The sequence below is a fragment of the Athene noctua genome, chromosome 8, assembly GCF_965140245.1.
Source record: "Athene noctua chromosome 8, bAthNoc1.hap1.1, whole genome shotgun sequence".
NCBI classification, from domain to species: domain Eukaryota; kingdom Metazoa; phylum Chordata; class Aves; order Strigiformes; family Strigidae; genus Athene; species Athene noctua.
In genome coordinates, this window is record NC_134044.1 from 29,039,545 (window position 1) to 29,055,942 (window position 16,398).

At 43.7% G+C, this 16,398-nt stretch overlaps 1 protein-coding gene and 1 long non-coding RNA gene across 4 annotated transcripts in view; one reads left to right on the forward strand and one right to left on the reverse strand.

Moving 5' to 3' along the window:
- The window catches only part of MME (membrane metalloendopeptidase), a 49,277-nt gene extending 33,992 nt beyond the window's left edge, over positions 1–15,285 (reverse strand). The window contains exons 1-7 of one of the 3 annotated variants that reach the window (XM_074912536.1): positions 15,194–15,285; positions 12,282–12,451; positions 10,819–10,854; positions 3,394–3,555; positions 1,734–1,814; positions 902–997; positions 678–796 (exon numbers count right to left, since the gene is read on the reverse strand). In XM_074912536.1, coding sequence (XP_074768637.1) covers positions 678–796; positions 902–997; positions 1,734–1,814; positions 3,394–3,555; positions 10,819–10,854; positions 12,282–12,441 — 654 coding nt within the window. In that variant the 5' untranslated portion in view covers positions 12,442–12,451; positions 15,194–15,285. Of the gene's footprint in view, positions 1–677; positions 797–901; positions 998–1,733; positions 1,815–3,393; positions 3,556–10,818; positions 10,855–12,281; positions 12,452–14,532; positions 14,729–14,772; positions 14,885–15,193 lie in introns of those variants that run through there. The other 2 variants (XM_074912539.1, XM_074912537.1) reach the window with 2 other exon arrangements.
- LOC141963338 (uncharacterized) lies at positions 6,081–9,244 on the forward strand. The gene is made up of 3 exons (XR_012634085.1): positions 6,081–6,194; positions 7,304–7,429; positions 8,931–9,244. It is a non-coding gene; the product is annotated as an uncharacterized LOC141963338 (long non-coding RNA).
- Positions 15,286–16,398: the final 1,113 nt, after the last annotated feature.

Genomic DNA, 16,398 nt, shown 5'->3' on the forward strand with positions numbered 1-16,398 from the left:
CAGTCAAGAGTCTGTCTACCCACTGACAAGAAAGATTAGACCTTTGCTCTCCTAACTGTTGTGTCTGTGGAGTCACTGGCGCAGATTCACCCTGTGTAATACTGTCTTCCTCTGGATTTTCCATTTTCAGAGATCACCTTATGTTTACAGGCAGGGCACTCTGGACATAACTCCTTATGCAAATGCCCTCGGCCCCTTTCCGATCCGTGCCAGTGCCCGCAGGTCCCGTTAGCGCTTCGGCATCTGAACCTTGGGAAAACACAACCCCCTTCGTGGGCTTCCTGCCATTGGGAGCACAGCCCAGGGTTTCGGTGACAGAGCCTTCTGCCTGAAGTACGTGGTAAGGAATCATGTTTACTTATTTGCTTGCATGTGTATGTAAGTAGATCATGTCTGTTGTCTCTCCAGTGGACCCATAAATTGTGTCTGTATGTCTCTGTTATTCTCGTCTCGCTGAGAGTAACAGTGTATGAGTGCAGAGATCAAAGATGTTAACTTTGAGAACCAACAGTGCATAGTGAAACTGGTAATTTAAGTTTGAATACTACATAGATTCACAAATTCATCTACAACTTACTCTGGCAGAATTCAAATCACTGATGTTTCTCCTGGTTAACATTTATGTCTGTGCTTCTGGTTATTTTGTTGTGCTTTTATGATCAACAAAGAGGACTTACATGAATGATATGTGCTGTGGAATTTTTATCATCTGTGCCAACAAAAAAGTTAATGAGGACCTTTTTTCCGTATCTGGAGTTCAGCTGTGCAATAGCTGTCTCAGCTGTCCAAGCAGTACCTAAGCAAATGAAAGGTTTACTCAGTCTCTCTGTTTGGTAAGCAATGAAAAGTAAAATAATTTAGAAATTTTAACTGTAAAGAAAATAAACACAGATTATCTTACCATAGGAAGAATCCCAGTTAGTTGTTGCTACAGGCCAGTCAGATACATTTGGCAATAAGCTGATTAAAGGCCTTCCACCTCTGCTATCAATGGTAGCTTTTGGAAAAAATAAAATGAGTTACCGTGACATTTTAAAACACACAAATGTTATACTATCCTAATGAGTTCAGAATAATGAAGCTGAGAAGTAAGTTTTCAGCATCACCACCACAGGAGTAAGCTCTGATGTATGGCTGTGCTTTAACATTTAATTTGAAAACATTTCAGTCATGACTGCAAATATGCAAATCCTTGTGATCATGACGTTGAAGAACTCTCGTATTTTCATTCTGCAGATAGCTTGAAAGAATAGTTTTGAGGAGTATTAATAACATTATAGAAACTATAAAAACGTGATTTAGGAGGCACTGCTGACTGTCTTACTGCTCCTCATTCTAGTGGCAGCATCAAGTTCTTGAAATAAGTGATCTCCCTGTTTCTAGAAGCCTGGTATGGCAGTTATTTTTCACCTCATCCCTGATAATTTCCAGAAAAGAAGTTAACTCACATTTAACTGAAAGGATTTGAGTTTAAATATCTGCAGCAAACTGGTAACTGAAGATTAGTGCAATCTCACCTAAAATATCAAAGCTAGTAAAAGAGGAGATACAATGCTAATTTTACGATTGACATTCTTATTTGACTCTATAGAATGGATACATTTTAGTTTTCATAAAGAATTTCTGAAAAATTATGCACAGAAAGTAGGAGGATATAGGTATAGCTGACTGTGAAGATGGGATTCTTTGGATATTTATATATCCTATAAGCAATAAATTCAGGAGACACTTACTTTCATTTATGCACGATCTGTACAGAGTTTTTGCCTTCTGCACTGCTGTTATATCATTACTGCCTGGTGTGTCGAGGACATCTGAAACACACAGACAGCAAATAGTTCTTAATACCTGATCTTTATTGGAGAGATACTGGAGGAAGCACACTGGATACCATCCTGAGGACTAGAGCGTGGACACTAAGTACTCCACGTCCATCTTAAATTCCAGGGAAGCTTTGCCTTTCAAAAGCTGAGGGGAAAAAGCTCTGGAGATTATATGGCTTGCAGCTACATCTGTCTCTGTTGGCACGTTGGGTGTAAAGCTGTCGTGTAGATCCTCTGTGGATCACTCTTGACAAAATACAAACGCTCTGATTTTTCAGGGACGGTTTTTAGGTGACCAAGCTACTGCATGAAGAGAATTGCTGTCAGGGCCCTGAGTGTACCAGCAGGCTCTAACTGCACTGACCAGCCTGGAACCATCTTTTCCTGGAATTCTAACTGGCAATCCCTTCTCTGCAGCCAGGAGTTCAGCTTTTGTGTTCAAGGTCTGCTTTGGTACGGTGCAGCTTGTGTGAAAACAGCTAAATGGTAAGAAAGAGCCATGAGAAGGCTCATCTGGGGCCTCCACTTGTGCAGCCTATGCCTGTTGGCTCAGGAGCAGCAGCCCAGGCCAGCCTCTTGCCCGTGGTCCCTGCCCACGCTCCTGCAGGGATGCTGGCCCTGGCCCTGTACCTTGCAGAGCCTGACCTTGCCTGCAGCCCTGCCACATGATTATGGACTTGCCTGCTGACGTGAGGCTGCTGGCTCAACCTGGTTGCTGTTGCTGGACGTGCTCTGCTCTTGTGGCGTGGGTCCTGGGGGCTGAGCCCCTTGTCTGTGAGCGCCCTGTCCCTGCCTGCCCCGAGCCACAGTCAGCTCCTGGCTCGCCTTCGCCTGTGGGGCAGCCCACTCTTGCCACTTTACAATTACTCCAGTTATTACTTTACAATTGCTTTGCTCCACAGAAACTGAAGCCTAAGGAACCCGTGGCATCCATAAACTGCAAACCTGGCAAAACCAGGAGATGTGCAAAGCAAAAAAAGCATATTGAGTCTGGAGAGAGCAGTTTGGAGAATGTTTCGTGAGTATAAACTGACTTCTTTGACTCTGTTATTTTCGCCTGAGAAAAGACAATTTGACACCATTACATTCTGTGGAAAAAGGAATATTTTTAAGTTTTATGATGTGACTAGTTAGAAAATTACTTGCCTGCTCTGGGATTTAGCTGATGAAATACAGATATGCAGGACATAGGGCTGCCAGAGAGCAACTCCCAGCATTTCAGCTGAGTGGCCCACGGGCCCACCTCCCTCCTTCACCTAGCTTGGCTGCTGTTGTTAGTGCATGAGGGTAATGATGTGGATTTCAGTTATAATATGCAGATGAGCACACAGAGTCCAGATAGCAGGAAGGTCAGGTCTGGTCAGCTCCGCTCCAGTGTCAGACACAACAGCATACCTTCCACAGCACTCTCCAAGCAAACAGTTTGTGGTAGATTTGTCCTGAACCGAGCACAAAGAAACTGAAATATCTGGTAGTATTTTAAGCTTTGCTAGACAACTGCATCTTATTAGGATAACGTGTAAGCCAAAGGAGAAACTTTATATAGTCCACAAACATAAACGCCACTGACCTTTTAAAACAACTTCTAGTTCGTCTCTTAAAATGTCAAAGTTACTATAACGGGAGCTGGTTTCTGGAATGACGTTCCTCTTAAGCCATCCTCCACAGGCATATTGGTAAAAATCATGACAAGGCTCTGCAGTGGTGTCCATGTTCTCAAGGATTCGGGCTGCTGTAATACGGGACAAATCAAGGCATACAGAATCTTTAGAGAAAAAAATATATTTGTTTGCTCTGAAGAGGGAATCATAAATATATTTCCTTTAGTTTAGAATAGGCTCAAACCCAGTTGAATGTTCTAGACCAAACAAAGTACTAGTCAGTGAATAACGAATTACTGTTCCTTTACTGCCCATAGCTTCTATACTTTTCTGTTGCCTTGTTTACAGATGGGTAAACTCACTAATGTTCCTACTCCCTGTTAGTGCTTGCTTGGATTTAAATAAAATACAAGGTGTTTAATTTCCTGACTTACACTTCTTTATATTGAAATGTGGTGAAAAGAGAAATTAAAAGCACAAGACATATCAGAGGTTATGTATCCAGTGTAACGTAATTTAAGTAATTAAGTATGATAGAGGCTCAGCTGAATCCAGTCTATTTCAATGAAGTGATGACTTTGTACTGTTTAAGTTCTTGTCAAGAAAGCTTTCCTATTAATGCTTTCCTGAATCTACACTGATTTTTTTAGACTTATTCCACGTTTTATTCTAGAACTGGCAGTGCCTCTTGCTATCCCTAGTGACCCTCCTGTAGTGGCTTGTCAAAGACTGTCTGGTCACTGACTGATCGTGACATGGGATTCTCTAGTGAAATCTGATGCCTTGATGACCATTTCCCAGTTACTGTTCATAAACCTTCTGTGCTTTTCCTTGTCTGTATTCCTCTTCCACCTAGACTGCTTTCCCCACTAGTGTGCTAGCACGGAGTCTCACAGGAAGGAGAGATGCTCGGAGTCAGACAAGAGCTAGCGATACCTCTGAATTTCCCAGGATACTGAATATCCTTCCCATTTTTCAGACATTATTTTTAGTAAATGGTGAGGCTTGTGATTTCAAGGGTTCATTCCTCCCACACGGGTGAGTCAAATATTTATAGTTATTTCTCCAGTACTTTCAATATTTTCCATGTCTGTTGTGCTGGTGGAAATGAGAGATGGATAGACAGGCTACAGTATTTATTGTTGACTTGCCTCCTCCCCTCTCCTCTTTTTCCTTGGGACCTTCAGTTGGCTTAACAGTGTTATATTTGAGGTCAACATCTGATGGTTTTACAGGTTCTAGTGCTTGTAAAATGGAAAAATCCACGAACACACACATTTTCAATTTTAGACTGCTTCAGTAGCATGAAACCCACTGTGGAAATAGGTACAATGCCTAGCACTTGATTCTTTTCCTTCTAAAGTCAGTGGCAGGTTGTCTTCAATTTGAAAAGATACAGAATCATGCCGACAGCCAGAGATTGTGAAAATCAGTCATGTTTTTACTCAGTTTGACACGTGCTTTTTACCCATTCTTGACAAAGCCAAGCATCCAGTCCTACTGTCAAGTCTATTAGAGCAAGGGATTTCCCCCCTGCCCATCAACTTGGACAAGAGGCAATGGGCACATACAGAAATAGGAAAAAGAAATATCCTTTTGACCTTAAAGAAAAACTTCTTACTGCAAGGGTGGTCAAATAGTGAAATAGGTTGCCAGGGAAGTTGCGAAGTCTCCATCTGGGAGATAATCAGAACCTGACTGGACAAGATCTTGAGCAACTTTCTCTAGCTGACCTTGCTTTAAGCAGGGTTGTTGGGACTCTTCAGAGGTCACTTCCAACCCCAACTATTCTGTGATTGTGTCAACTCTGGTACTTGTTTCCGTCTGGTTTGTCCTATTTTGTTTAGCAGAAGGGGAATGTTTTGAACAGTTCACTTGATTCCTGTCCTAGCTCCATCAAGTTGATGTAAAAGAGGAAGAGTGCTAATTATTACTATCAGCTCCTGTTTTAAGGGTATCCTTGTGAATCTCTCTGCTAGGCTGGAGCAGCATCTGAAGGGTAACACTGTCCCTTGGATTATCTTGGCATGTGTTAGTCCAGCCACAGAGACTTTAGTAGCCAGGACCGGACGCCACAGCCGGCTCATTCAGAGCCGTGTGCCAGCCCTGCCAAAAAGTAACAGTAGCATAGAGAAATCCTCTGACACCACGAAAAGATGGCTCTTAGCCACTGTCTTGTCACTTTTGGAAAAAAACCCTAAAAAACCAACCAAAACCCAGGAGAAACTCACATCTTGTATAAATCTGAGACATTATTAACAGTATATGTAATATCAAACCTTGCTTTAACTGTGGAATCAGGTTGCTGTATTTGTAATTAGCATCTGTTTAATCTTCCTTGCCTACTGCTGTCACACAAAAATAATCATCTATCGTAACTTTTCTGCTGTAAACTCCAGGCTAGCCAATATTAGCTAATCAACTTGAAGTTTAAATACTGCAAACATAAAAGAGCTCAGTCATGGGAACTGTAACCTTTCACTTGGGGCTTCATGCAAAATATATGTATTAAATATTCTCCTGAAGAATGCTCTCCTCAAGAGTGTAACTTGCACATCTGAACCCCAGGATGACCATTTGTTATTTGGCTGATACCATGGATATATGAAAATCAATTAAATGTGATTTTTTTTTAGCAACTAAGCTGAGAAGAATAATGACACATGAATTGCCCCTTCCAAGTCAGTGGGACCAACCAGGCTGGACAGAATCCTAACCATGCGCTCTAAGTTAGTTATAAGTTGATGGTTATGCCCAAAGAAGCTTTATGGTAAGTTCATGGCTGTACACACTAAGACTTTTTTGCTCTGGAAATAAGAAGTGTGAGACTGATGAATATTTTGCTATTTTAATTCCAATACAGGTTAATTCATATATCTACAAATACAGATATTCCACAATACACTTTTCACTAGTCCTCAGTATTGTTTTGTTGAATCAGTTTGAGTTTGTTCCTATTCTCACTTGTTTATTCAATTTTCTGTCACTGAAGAATGTAGAGTCTTATCTCAATTACTTTTAATGATTAATTTTATTGTAGTGCTCTTGATTGCCAGTTGTTGCTTTAATAGCTTACAAATAAAGTAATATAAGCTGACAGAACAACCAGTGACCTGGGGAGGCTATAGGAGAAACAATATGCTTACCTAGGCGAAATTGATACCAGAGAGATCAAAATTCCCGATTCTCATCAGCCTGTGCTGTCTGAGCTCAGGAACATTAGCAGAGAGTATGTCAGCTTATTCAAAAAATGCTCAAATGACCAAAATAACGTGGTATCTTCACCTGCTACACTGCAATGGATTTCACAAACCTTGATAACATTATTGTGCAGTTACTGATATTTTACCCTGGGTGTAACCAATTGAATTGTCATTACAGTTTTTTCTTCTTGTCATTTATTTGAAGGCCCTCTATTAAATGTACTATAAATTCTGTCTGTATCTTCACTTTATTCTTTTTTTTTGTGGCTTGTAACTATTGCAAAATATTGAAATTCATTGCAAAATGCTGCCACAGTATTGGCCAGTTCTGGTGTAAGGCATTACCATTTCACTTACTCTCTATTCCTAGTTATATTTCTTGAAAGACCACGGTAAATTTTCCAAAGTTAATACTTGTTGCTTTCTATCTGTATCTATCTAACTTCTCCTGCATGTTATCCTACATGGTCTGAAAGAAGCAGCCACACTAAACTGTTACAAAATCCTGATTTGAAGTAATACTAAACTCGTAGATTCATCCCAGTAAGATTATTATTAAACAGCAATAATACAGTGTATTTCTCTGGTTTAAGCACTTTACATTGCATCTTTTAATTATTAATGTATTTTGTTATTAAATTATATAATTCTGACAAACCCTGAACTATTTTTGAAGCTCTTGGAGCACTGTAGGCCCGAGCAGATGCCAGCTAACCATCTGGGCTCCTGACTCACAGCATTCTGCTTCTGGAGCTGAGACCCCACTCACAGTAGTGACCCCCTCATCGAGCAAGTCTTCTAGGTAATTATGTCCTTACCAACACTTGCGTCCCCTTTGCATAATCTGATTCTATTTCATTTAATGGCCATGCAAGTGTGGAGAAAGCCCAACACTTCCGTAGCATTTCTACCTTAAATGGTGGGACATGGAAATCCTGGCTCAGTTAATAAACACCCAGTTAAAATTCCGACGGGTCATTCCCAGTTTTGCTTAGAGCTGTGGATTGACAGCATTTACAGACAGATGGGCTGTTTGGAGCTGACAGTTCTGTAGCAGGTAGCACATCCAAAGTGTGCGTGGGGCTCCCGGATCCTAACTGCCTCCTGCATTGCAAGAGTTCCATGCCACAACGGTCCAAGAGACCAAGCAGATTTTTAGCTGCTCTGGGAGTCGCCCATTGCTAGGCAGAAACACCTCCTAATGCTACAGATTGTAATATGCTCAGAAGTGTCCAGTCTGACACCGTGGCTTTTGCATCTGTGTAGATCTTGTTTGAGGTATAGCCCCACAGCTAAAACTCAATTATAAAGATTATAATTTAATCCGACACCCTGGTTGCCTCCCAGTACGATATGTATTTTACCTGGTAAAATACAAAAGCTATCTTCTGCCTGGTTGTAAATTTTATGTGTTCCAGGCTGGAGTGTGCAGTTCTTGCACACACAGTAGCAGTTACTCACAAGAGTAGTTCCCCTGTCTGCAGTGGATCCATTTTCCTGTCCTATGTAGGGACAACAGAATGTGGATTACAGAAAAGCTCTGTGATATCCGGTAGCTCATTCTTCTGTCAGTAGAAAACACTTCCCCAGAATACAATTATAGCACTGCCCTGGCATTTTACATGTTTTGAGACTGACTTCTCACCATTGCTTTAGGGCTTATTCTTTCCATTGAACTAGACAATTTGTAGAATAAGGGGCAGATGACAGTGAGTAAATGAGATAAATGTGTGAATAAAATAAAGCTGTGTTTAATGAAAGATGAAAAGAGATTATGACATTAGAACCACACTGTACATTTCTTTTTTGGGGGACATTTTAGTCTATCTACCCTTTTTTCTCATTTTATATTTCATTATTATCTCTGTTCAATTGAGGCAATTTATATTTTTTTAAAAATGTGCCTCCTTCACCCTGTTACGTTACTTTGTAAGCCTGACATTCTTCCCCATCAATGTCCTTACTGTAATCCTTCTACAATTTCTGCACTGAGATTCTAACATTCAGTAAGAATGTTTATTTATTCCCTTAAATATTTGCATGCTGTTAAATCTCTTAACAGAAGCATAAAAATAAAACTACTTGCTTAATTCATTTAGCCTCTTCTTGCTAGGTCTTCAGTTTACATTATGCCTTATTTCTCCAAACCTACTGCTTTCCCTTTCTGGGTCCAGTCATCATTACATAGCCTGTCTGAACTTCTTTTTAACAGATATGTATAAATATTTAGCTGAAAATAAGCATCTTCAGAGATTAAAAAAAAATCAAGTACGTAACTCATTTGATCATTTTTCAAACCACAGCATGAGCTTTCCCTGTGGCAGAAAACCCCCTCGGAAGCGTGACTGCAAAACAGTGACGACCACCTGAGATAAACCCTGTAAGGTGCTCGGGCTGTGCTGAGGACAATCTGCAGTTACTGGGACAGTGGGCTGCACTGGGGCTTCACCAGTGGATGACTCCATCAGGACTGAGGTATGGGGCAACTACCCTTGCTACTTTGGCTACTAAAATGACACCTAAGAAGAGCAGTCCCACGGAAGTAAGGAAACCAATATAATGACTTTCCTATGCTGCTTCTGGCATGTCTGCAAATCTAAATGGGGCCTATGAATCAAAACCTTTCGGAAGCCTCCCGTGGGGTGATGTGTACCTCAGATTCCTTAACAACTCCACTTAAATTACATACACTTTTTTTGCAAGCACATACATTTTTCTTGCATCCTTTATGCCTCCTCACCACCTTTCCTCTGTCTCCTACTGATGTACTGGCTCTCTGGCTTCTCCTCGGGCTGTCCTTTCTCTTACCTTCCAGAGGGGCCAGTCTGATGTTCAGAATCTACACAGAAGTTACGAGTTCCACTTGACATGAAGATAACACGCAGCTATTAGAATGTTTATGGTGCTTTTCAGTGGGAGGTTACCAGGGTTGAACAAAATGCAAGATGTTTGCGTGGTAAGCTGTGAGGTCCCGGTGTGGGTGCTGGGAAACAATCCATGTCCTGAGCTTCCATTTTTGATTTCTTGCCACCCTCTGTGACTGGGCCACAGCCTTTGTGAACTGTGTGGCCAAGTTATTCTACAGGGGTGGAGAAAGCAAAAGAGGAATTCCTGCCAGAAAGTAACACCAAGAGAGTGATTTCAGGGATCCCATCTTCAGAAGCTCCCCAGAAAAACACATAATCAAAAGAGAGCTGCTGTAGGGGTGTACAGGTATACCAAGGTGATTACAGACCGGCAGTGCAGCTCTCCTCCTGACCTGGAGAAGACCACTGCAACTGTCGCCTGTCCAACCCCAGAAAATGGTGTGAAAGGGGAAAGCAGGGCAGAGCTGGCGTGGAGCCCCTTTGAAATGTATGTTGGCACAGCCAGCTAAGTGCACCTTTCTTTTGAGGAATGAGAGAGAGAGGCTGCTTCCGAGCCTAGGATCAGTGTGGATTAATGAGGTGGAGCAAGTGTTACAAAGAGAATGGGGACATTTAGAAGTCAATGAGGCAAAAAAGGGAAACCAGCATTAATTGATCTGGAGAAGAAAGCAGAGAGGGTAAGAGAACCAGAAGTGAGGGGAAAGGGTGAGCATGGATAACTACCACTTTACTATGAGAGGATATATAGTCTGGAACTCAGCAGCTCTCTGATGCATTTTAGTAGCCTTCTAGCAGAGCTCAGACAAGGTTGTAAACAAAAAGGTTTTTATGCAGTTTTTACTGGAGGATAAAGTTAGCTTGTCACCCTATAAAATCTGGAAATTTTTCTGGACGTGAAGATTAATATTGCATCTTCTCAACCAGCAGAATAGCACCTTTAATGGCTATCAATGATCAGGAATTTCTTTTTATGCACCTCCAGAGACAGAGCCTCTGCTTGAATTCTGACTTGGAGGTGCGTGTGGGGAAGAGCAATCTTCTGAATCACTTAAAGCATTTTCTGAAGTTGGAGGCATTCTTTGGGGAGTCTGTTTCTAAGTCTTAAACTAGCCAGACCTGGTGACTGATGACTTTGTAACATCTGACAATATCACATCACAAGATTTTACATTTGTAGAAGAAATATACTAAGAAAATTATTTGGGTTAGCAGATCCCATGCCTCAATGTGCCATATGTGTCTAAAGTTAGATGGCAACATTGCATGGTGGTAATTTTGTTTAAAAACATAAATTAATTTAAAAGGTATGCGTTTTCATTCTTACCTGATTTTATACAGTCTGATGTCTTGCAAACCCCATCTAAAAGAGGATACAATCATATTCTTAATTCTTTACTGAATGTCAATATAATAGTAGCTACTGTAAATATTATTTTCATTGACAGTCACTTTAGAATGGCATTTAATTGCAGTGTACAGTAGGGTAAAGATGAATGGACACCTCACACTCAGTAAATGAATATTTATAGGATCAGGCTCTAAGAAGTTACCATCATGTTCATCCCTTTAGGGTCATTCAGTGCTAGTCACTCATCATGTGGAATTTTTGTAGTCATCAGAGGAAAATGTCCTGTCAATCAATTAGAGGTGGGCAAAATATAATTTTCATAACAAGGAAGAAATTGAGAAAAAAATAGCACATGGACTGAAGGCAATTGCAAAGTCAGTTTGAGTTTAGCAATACCCTTCAATGACTAAAAGATCTTGGAAGAATTAATTGGAAATTCTAAGACATTCACTCTGAAGTCTTCTAAACAAAACACAAGTCTCAGGAACATGAAATTGTTTCCTTCTGAGACTTCAGAAGTAAAACATTTTTTTTTATTTTTCATTTCAGAATGGCATTTTTCCATTCCATAATTGAACTAGACTATAATAAAATGTTTAAACAAAATTATTAAGTACTTTAAAATGAAACAAAGCATTTCATTTCCAACGTAAGGAAACATTCTAGTTTGACCCCAAATGGAAATTTTAGCTTCTCTGTATTATCTTTTCCAAAAATTATCAGGCTATTTACCGTGAATGGAATTATTTTCAAATATTTTGGTATGGCTGCTGAATCTTAATATAAATACACTCACTAAGAGTGTATGTTCCTTGCTGCAACAGCCTGTAAAATGAAAAACTAGGATTTTCATAGATATACAGGAATATGGAGGAAGCACTGTAGCTTGTTTTTCTTCAGCAGTGTTGTACTTTGTAGTTTTTTGCTTACCGAAGCATTCATTACAAACAGAAGTGTTGCTAAGTCAGAACAAGCAGATGTTTTGTGTTTACCACAACTTTGCATGAACAAATGAATTTATAGAGTCCCTGTTGGAAGCAGTTTTGTGTTGGTGCCCAGCAATAAGAAGTGTGGATGCAGCTTTACATTTCAGATAATTGTGTCATACCGTCTAGTGACATACATAGGAAATATGGTTATGATGTAGCAGCTATTACTCATCTAATTTTATACACTGGGTGAGGTAAAATTTGCTATTATCAGGCAAATAATTCTGAGCTGTCCTCATTATTTTATTTTCTTAATGTTTTATGTAGTGCAGCTATATACACCATGCAACACAGTTTTTTCTAATGCAACATTTTAATATAGTACATTTTTTTTCTTTTTTACTATATACAAACAACTGGATTCTATTTATTAAAACATTTTTCAGAATTCCTTAAACCACTTTTATATACATAAGTATTTGTATTCAGAGACAGTTCAAGTGCACTCACCGTCGTACGTTGCATACAGAACTATCATTGTGATGGCCACAATAGCTAGCAGAATCACTACAACACCGAGCCCTATTTCCAGGCCACTCCATCGCAGTTTCTTCTTTGGTTTTGGAGTATTCATTTCAGTTATATCCATCTGGCTTTCTGACTTGCCCATAACCCAGCGTCTGAAAAGGAAAAGGGAAGATTCACTGGAGGACTTACACTGAGGTCTTGAAAGTGGCTCCTCAGCTGCACAGTAGAAAGATGGTTTCTGGGTGAGTTTTCAAATTATTTGTAACACTACTAGAATGTCAGTCATTAAATTAAAAATTCTCCTGACGCACGTGTACACACGCACACAAGTACGTACCACGCGCTACTCGGCATTTAGGGAGGACAGAAGAGTGGGCTTCCTTCACGGGAAGGAGCCGCCACGTACAAAAGGGAGGCCGGTAAACCAAAACCTGTTTTTAAAGTGTACCAGCGTGGTTTAATCTTGTGTGATGGTACAGGAGTTCACAAGCAAGCAAAAAGCAAGTGTCTCTGCTTGAATAAAAATTAACCTAATCTACCAATTACTTATCTGATGCCAAAGGTCAAAATATGCTGTTGTGCTTCGCTGTCATTTCTTAAAATATTATGTAAGCAATTCTTGACTACAGCTTTACAGCTGTCTCTAAAAATAGAAAAAAAAGAAAAAAAATCAGGCTCTGCTGGGAGCCTGGCAAATTCACAGTGAAAAGAGTGAGTCTTCACAGTAATTTTTAAAGCAGTGCAACCGAGTCCTCTCTTCTGAGGTTACAGCACTATGACTTAGGAGTAGCTACAACACATCCATGCAGAGCTGGTGGGAGTGCGAATGGACTCCCGCTCACTCGTGGAATGTGTACGCAATAGTAGATTTTAAGATTGTGTTTCTGTGGCTCTTCAGAGATCACCTGGCCACCTTTGGCAGTACGGCTGTCCTACAGGTCTTTGCTCTCTTCATCTGCTCCCATGTATTTAGGGCCAGACTTTCCTCTGCTGACAGAGATCCAGATTCCCATACCTACAGCAATGCATTTCTCAGCATTTCACAATGAAAACTCAACAGTTTCTCTTCACAGCATTTCCTGGGGATCTTCACCTCCACAGATGGAGTACACGCCTCTTCCATTCAGTGGGGAAGAATGCGAGAGTTCCGCTGGGATAAATAATGGAAACTCCTGCATTCACCAGACCCCTCACAAGGTCGACCAGCGGTGCAGGTCAGGGCATTGAGTCCTCTTGTACTCATCACACTCTTTTTTCCCCACACTCTATAAGTCGGTGTAACAGCGGTAAAGGAACCCTTCACAGTTTCTGCATCCATTCAAGTCTAAGACTTAAACTTCTTTTAAACGGGTTTAACTGTATTGCTGGCTTGTATTCATCTTTGTCTCTTCAAGCTGTTACAATCTTTCAGAATTCAGTCTTTGTTTTTCCTCTGGACCTTCTGTTTCTGCCCGATTCCTGTTCCTTTGTTTCCAGCAATCTCCTCCTCTCTTTGACATCCACCTCACCCAGAATGCCAACTCCTCCACTGCAAAAACTTGACACTAAAGTCTGTATGTTTATTAATAAAGATGTCAAATAGCTCAGTATTATGGGCCTGAGTAAACAGAGATTTTGTGTTCCATGGGTTTAGACAATACCTGTCTCAGTGGACCCTCGGACACCACCACACTGTTTCTCTAAGTGAATGAGAGAATGTTTTATTTCAGTGTGTCTCATCTCCCCTTGTGTCACTACTCCCTGGACATCGAGGTGCCTGAAGTGGCTGGCAGTGCCAGAATCACCAAGTTGCTTATTGCTGAGGAGGCTGCAATCCTGCAAGGTCTGCCCAGCCTCTGTCTTTCCAAACCCATAGGGACTATTACAACCATGAGCTGTTCTTTTTCTTTGAAAAGTAGGTTTCTGGTCAAATGAGCAAGCGGCTTCTGAGACAGAGGGCTGAAATCCCACTGAACCATGTTAAAGAAAGCTATGTGGAGCAATTCGCCCTGCGTTAACTGTGAGCTATAAATTCATAGATAATAGAAAAGCAAATTAACCCTTCTACCCTTCTCACTTCCAGGCATATTCAGCAGAAAGAAAATGTTATTTATATTGACTAAAGACCGACCAGTCCCCAGCGTCCTCTGAACACTTGAAGCCCTGTTTAAGCGGTGATGATTATCTTCCGACTCCGATGGGGTCTTTAGCGCACTGCAAGCACCGTTCATTAGAGCAGCAAGAAACACTGTACCTTTCATGTGCAAATCTGTTCCTCAGAGTCGGCTAAGTTTTTCCAAGTGAGACAATCTTTCTGTTCCTGCAGGAGCGCTCCTCATCTTTCAAGGCATCCCACTGGCTAATTTCTACTTGTAGTTATTTAGAGAACTCATCGCATCTGCCTTACCGGACGCCAGGTAAAGGCTTCTCGACGTGCAAGCACAGCGAAAGTGTCATTTAAGCAGCCCCAAGCCTGGGTCTGTGGTTTTCTTACGTTTCTCTTAGGGCTTCCGTGCTCCCCTCGCCTCTGCCTCCTAACGCTCAGACAGGAGACGGCGGCCGCCGCTCGGCCCATGCCGGTGGCGGAGCCGTGACCTTCCCGGGAGCGGTCCCTTGCCGCCGGCCCGCGGCTGACTCGCCTCTCGGCGCGGTCCCCGCGGAAGGTGCAGCACGTCCCGGCGACACTGGGGGGCGCCGGGGCCGCCCTGGGCGGGGAGGGGCGGCCGGGCCGGGGCCGGGGCCGCCGCGGGGCGAGCGCCGGGCGGTTCAGCCCGCGCCGTGCCGGTGCGGGGACCCACGGCCCCCCCGAGACGCGACTTCCCCCGGGGCGCGCAGCCGGGGAGGCTCCCCGCGTGGGGACGGGGCAGAAATCCCGGCGCGGCGCCGTCCGCCCGCCCCCCGCTCCCCGTACTCACCGGCTGCTGAGGGTCCGGCCGCGGGGCCGCCACGCACATCCCCGGGCAGCGCCGGGCGGAGGCGGCGCGGGGCGCCCCGCGGGGCCCGCGGAAGGCGGCGCGCAGGCTCTAGGCTGGCGGGGCGCCGGGCGGCCGCCGGCGGGGCTCAGCGCCCGGCCCGCCCGCGGGCAGCCGGCATCGCCGGGACATCAACGCCCGGGGCGCCCCCCGCTCGCCGGAGGAGCCCTCGTCCGCGGGCTGCCGGCCGAGCAGTTCTGCGGGTGACCTGAAGGCTTCTTCCTCTTCGCGATCATAAAAATGGGATGGGGCAGGAAACAAACAAACAAGCCCCCCCTCCGCCCCGAGAGCGGCCACCCGCGCTCTGCACCTCGCCGAGCCCCCGCTGAGGTGGAGCGGGGAGAAGGAGCGGCGGTGCGGGGCAGCGCTGTGTCCCGAGGGGCTGCCCCTGCCCTGCCCTGCCCTCCGGCCGGGGCTGCCCCTGCCCTGCCCTCCGGCCGGGGCTGCCCCTGCCCTGCCCTGCCCTGCCCTCCGGCCGGGTCGGAAGGCGCCGAGGCCGTAGCGCGGCGCCAGCCGAGCTGGGGGGCGAGGGCAGCCTGCACCTGCCTGCCCCCCCTCTACCCCGGCTCCCCGCTTGTCCCCAGCCGTTCGGAGAAGGGCAGTGTGGCTCGGGGAGGGGTAGCGGCTGCCTGTCTGCGAGCCTGGGTCCCTGCTCCCGTGCGGGCTCCTCGCCTTAGTGGAATTCCTGCAGTCGCATAAAGCTCTGCAAGGTCTTACATCCCCAGGCACCGAGTGATTCCTTCTCGGGAGGGAGACAGCTGTGACTTCTTGCAGGGAGAGGCAGCTCCGAGCTCTGTCGTAAGATTTCCCAGCCAACCACATATCAAAAGATAGTTGTTTCGTTCTTACTAAGTTTAATTTTCATTAAGTTTCATTTTTATTAATAAATCGGCAAACATCAGAAGCAGCACTGCGAGTTGCTGCCACTCCTCTCACTCAAACCAGACAGTGCACTCGCTTTTGCTGCTTTCCTAAAACCACCTTTATCACCTCTGAGGCAGAAACGGCAGCTGCAATTTCTGAAAGCTTTTATTACCAGCTACACACACTAAAATGTCTGCAGCTTGAGAGGGGCAACCTCCCTCCTCCCTAAGAAAGGTGGGAACTGAATGCTGACTTCTTTACAGAACCGCACAGCAAATGATCTG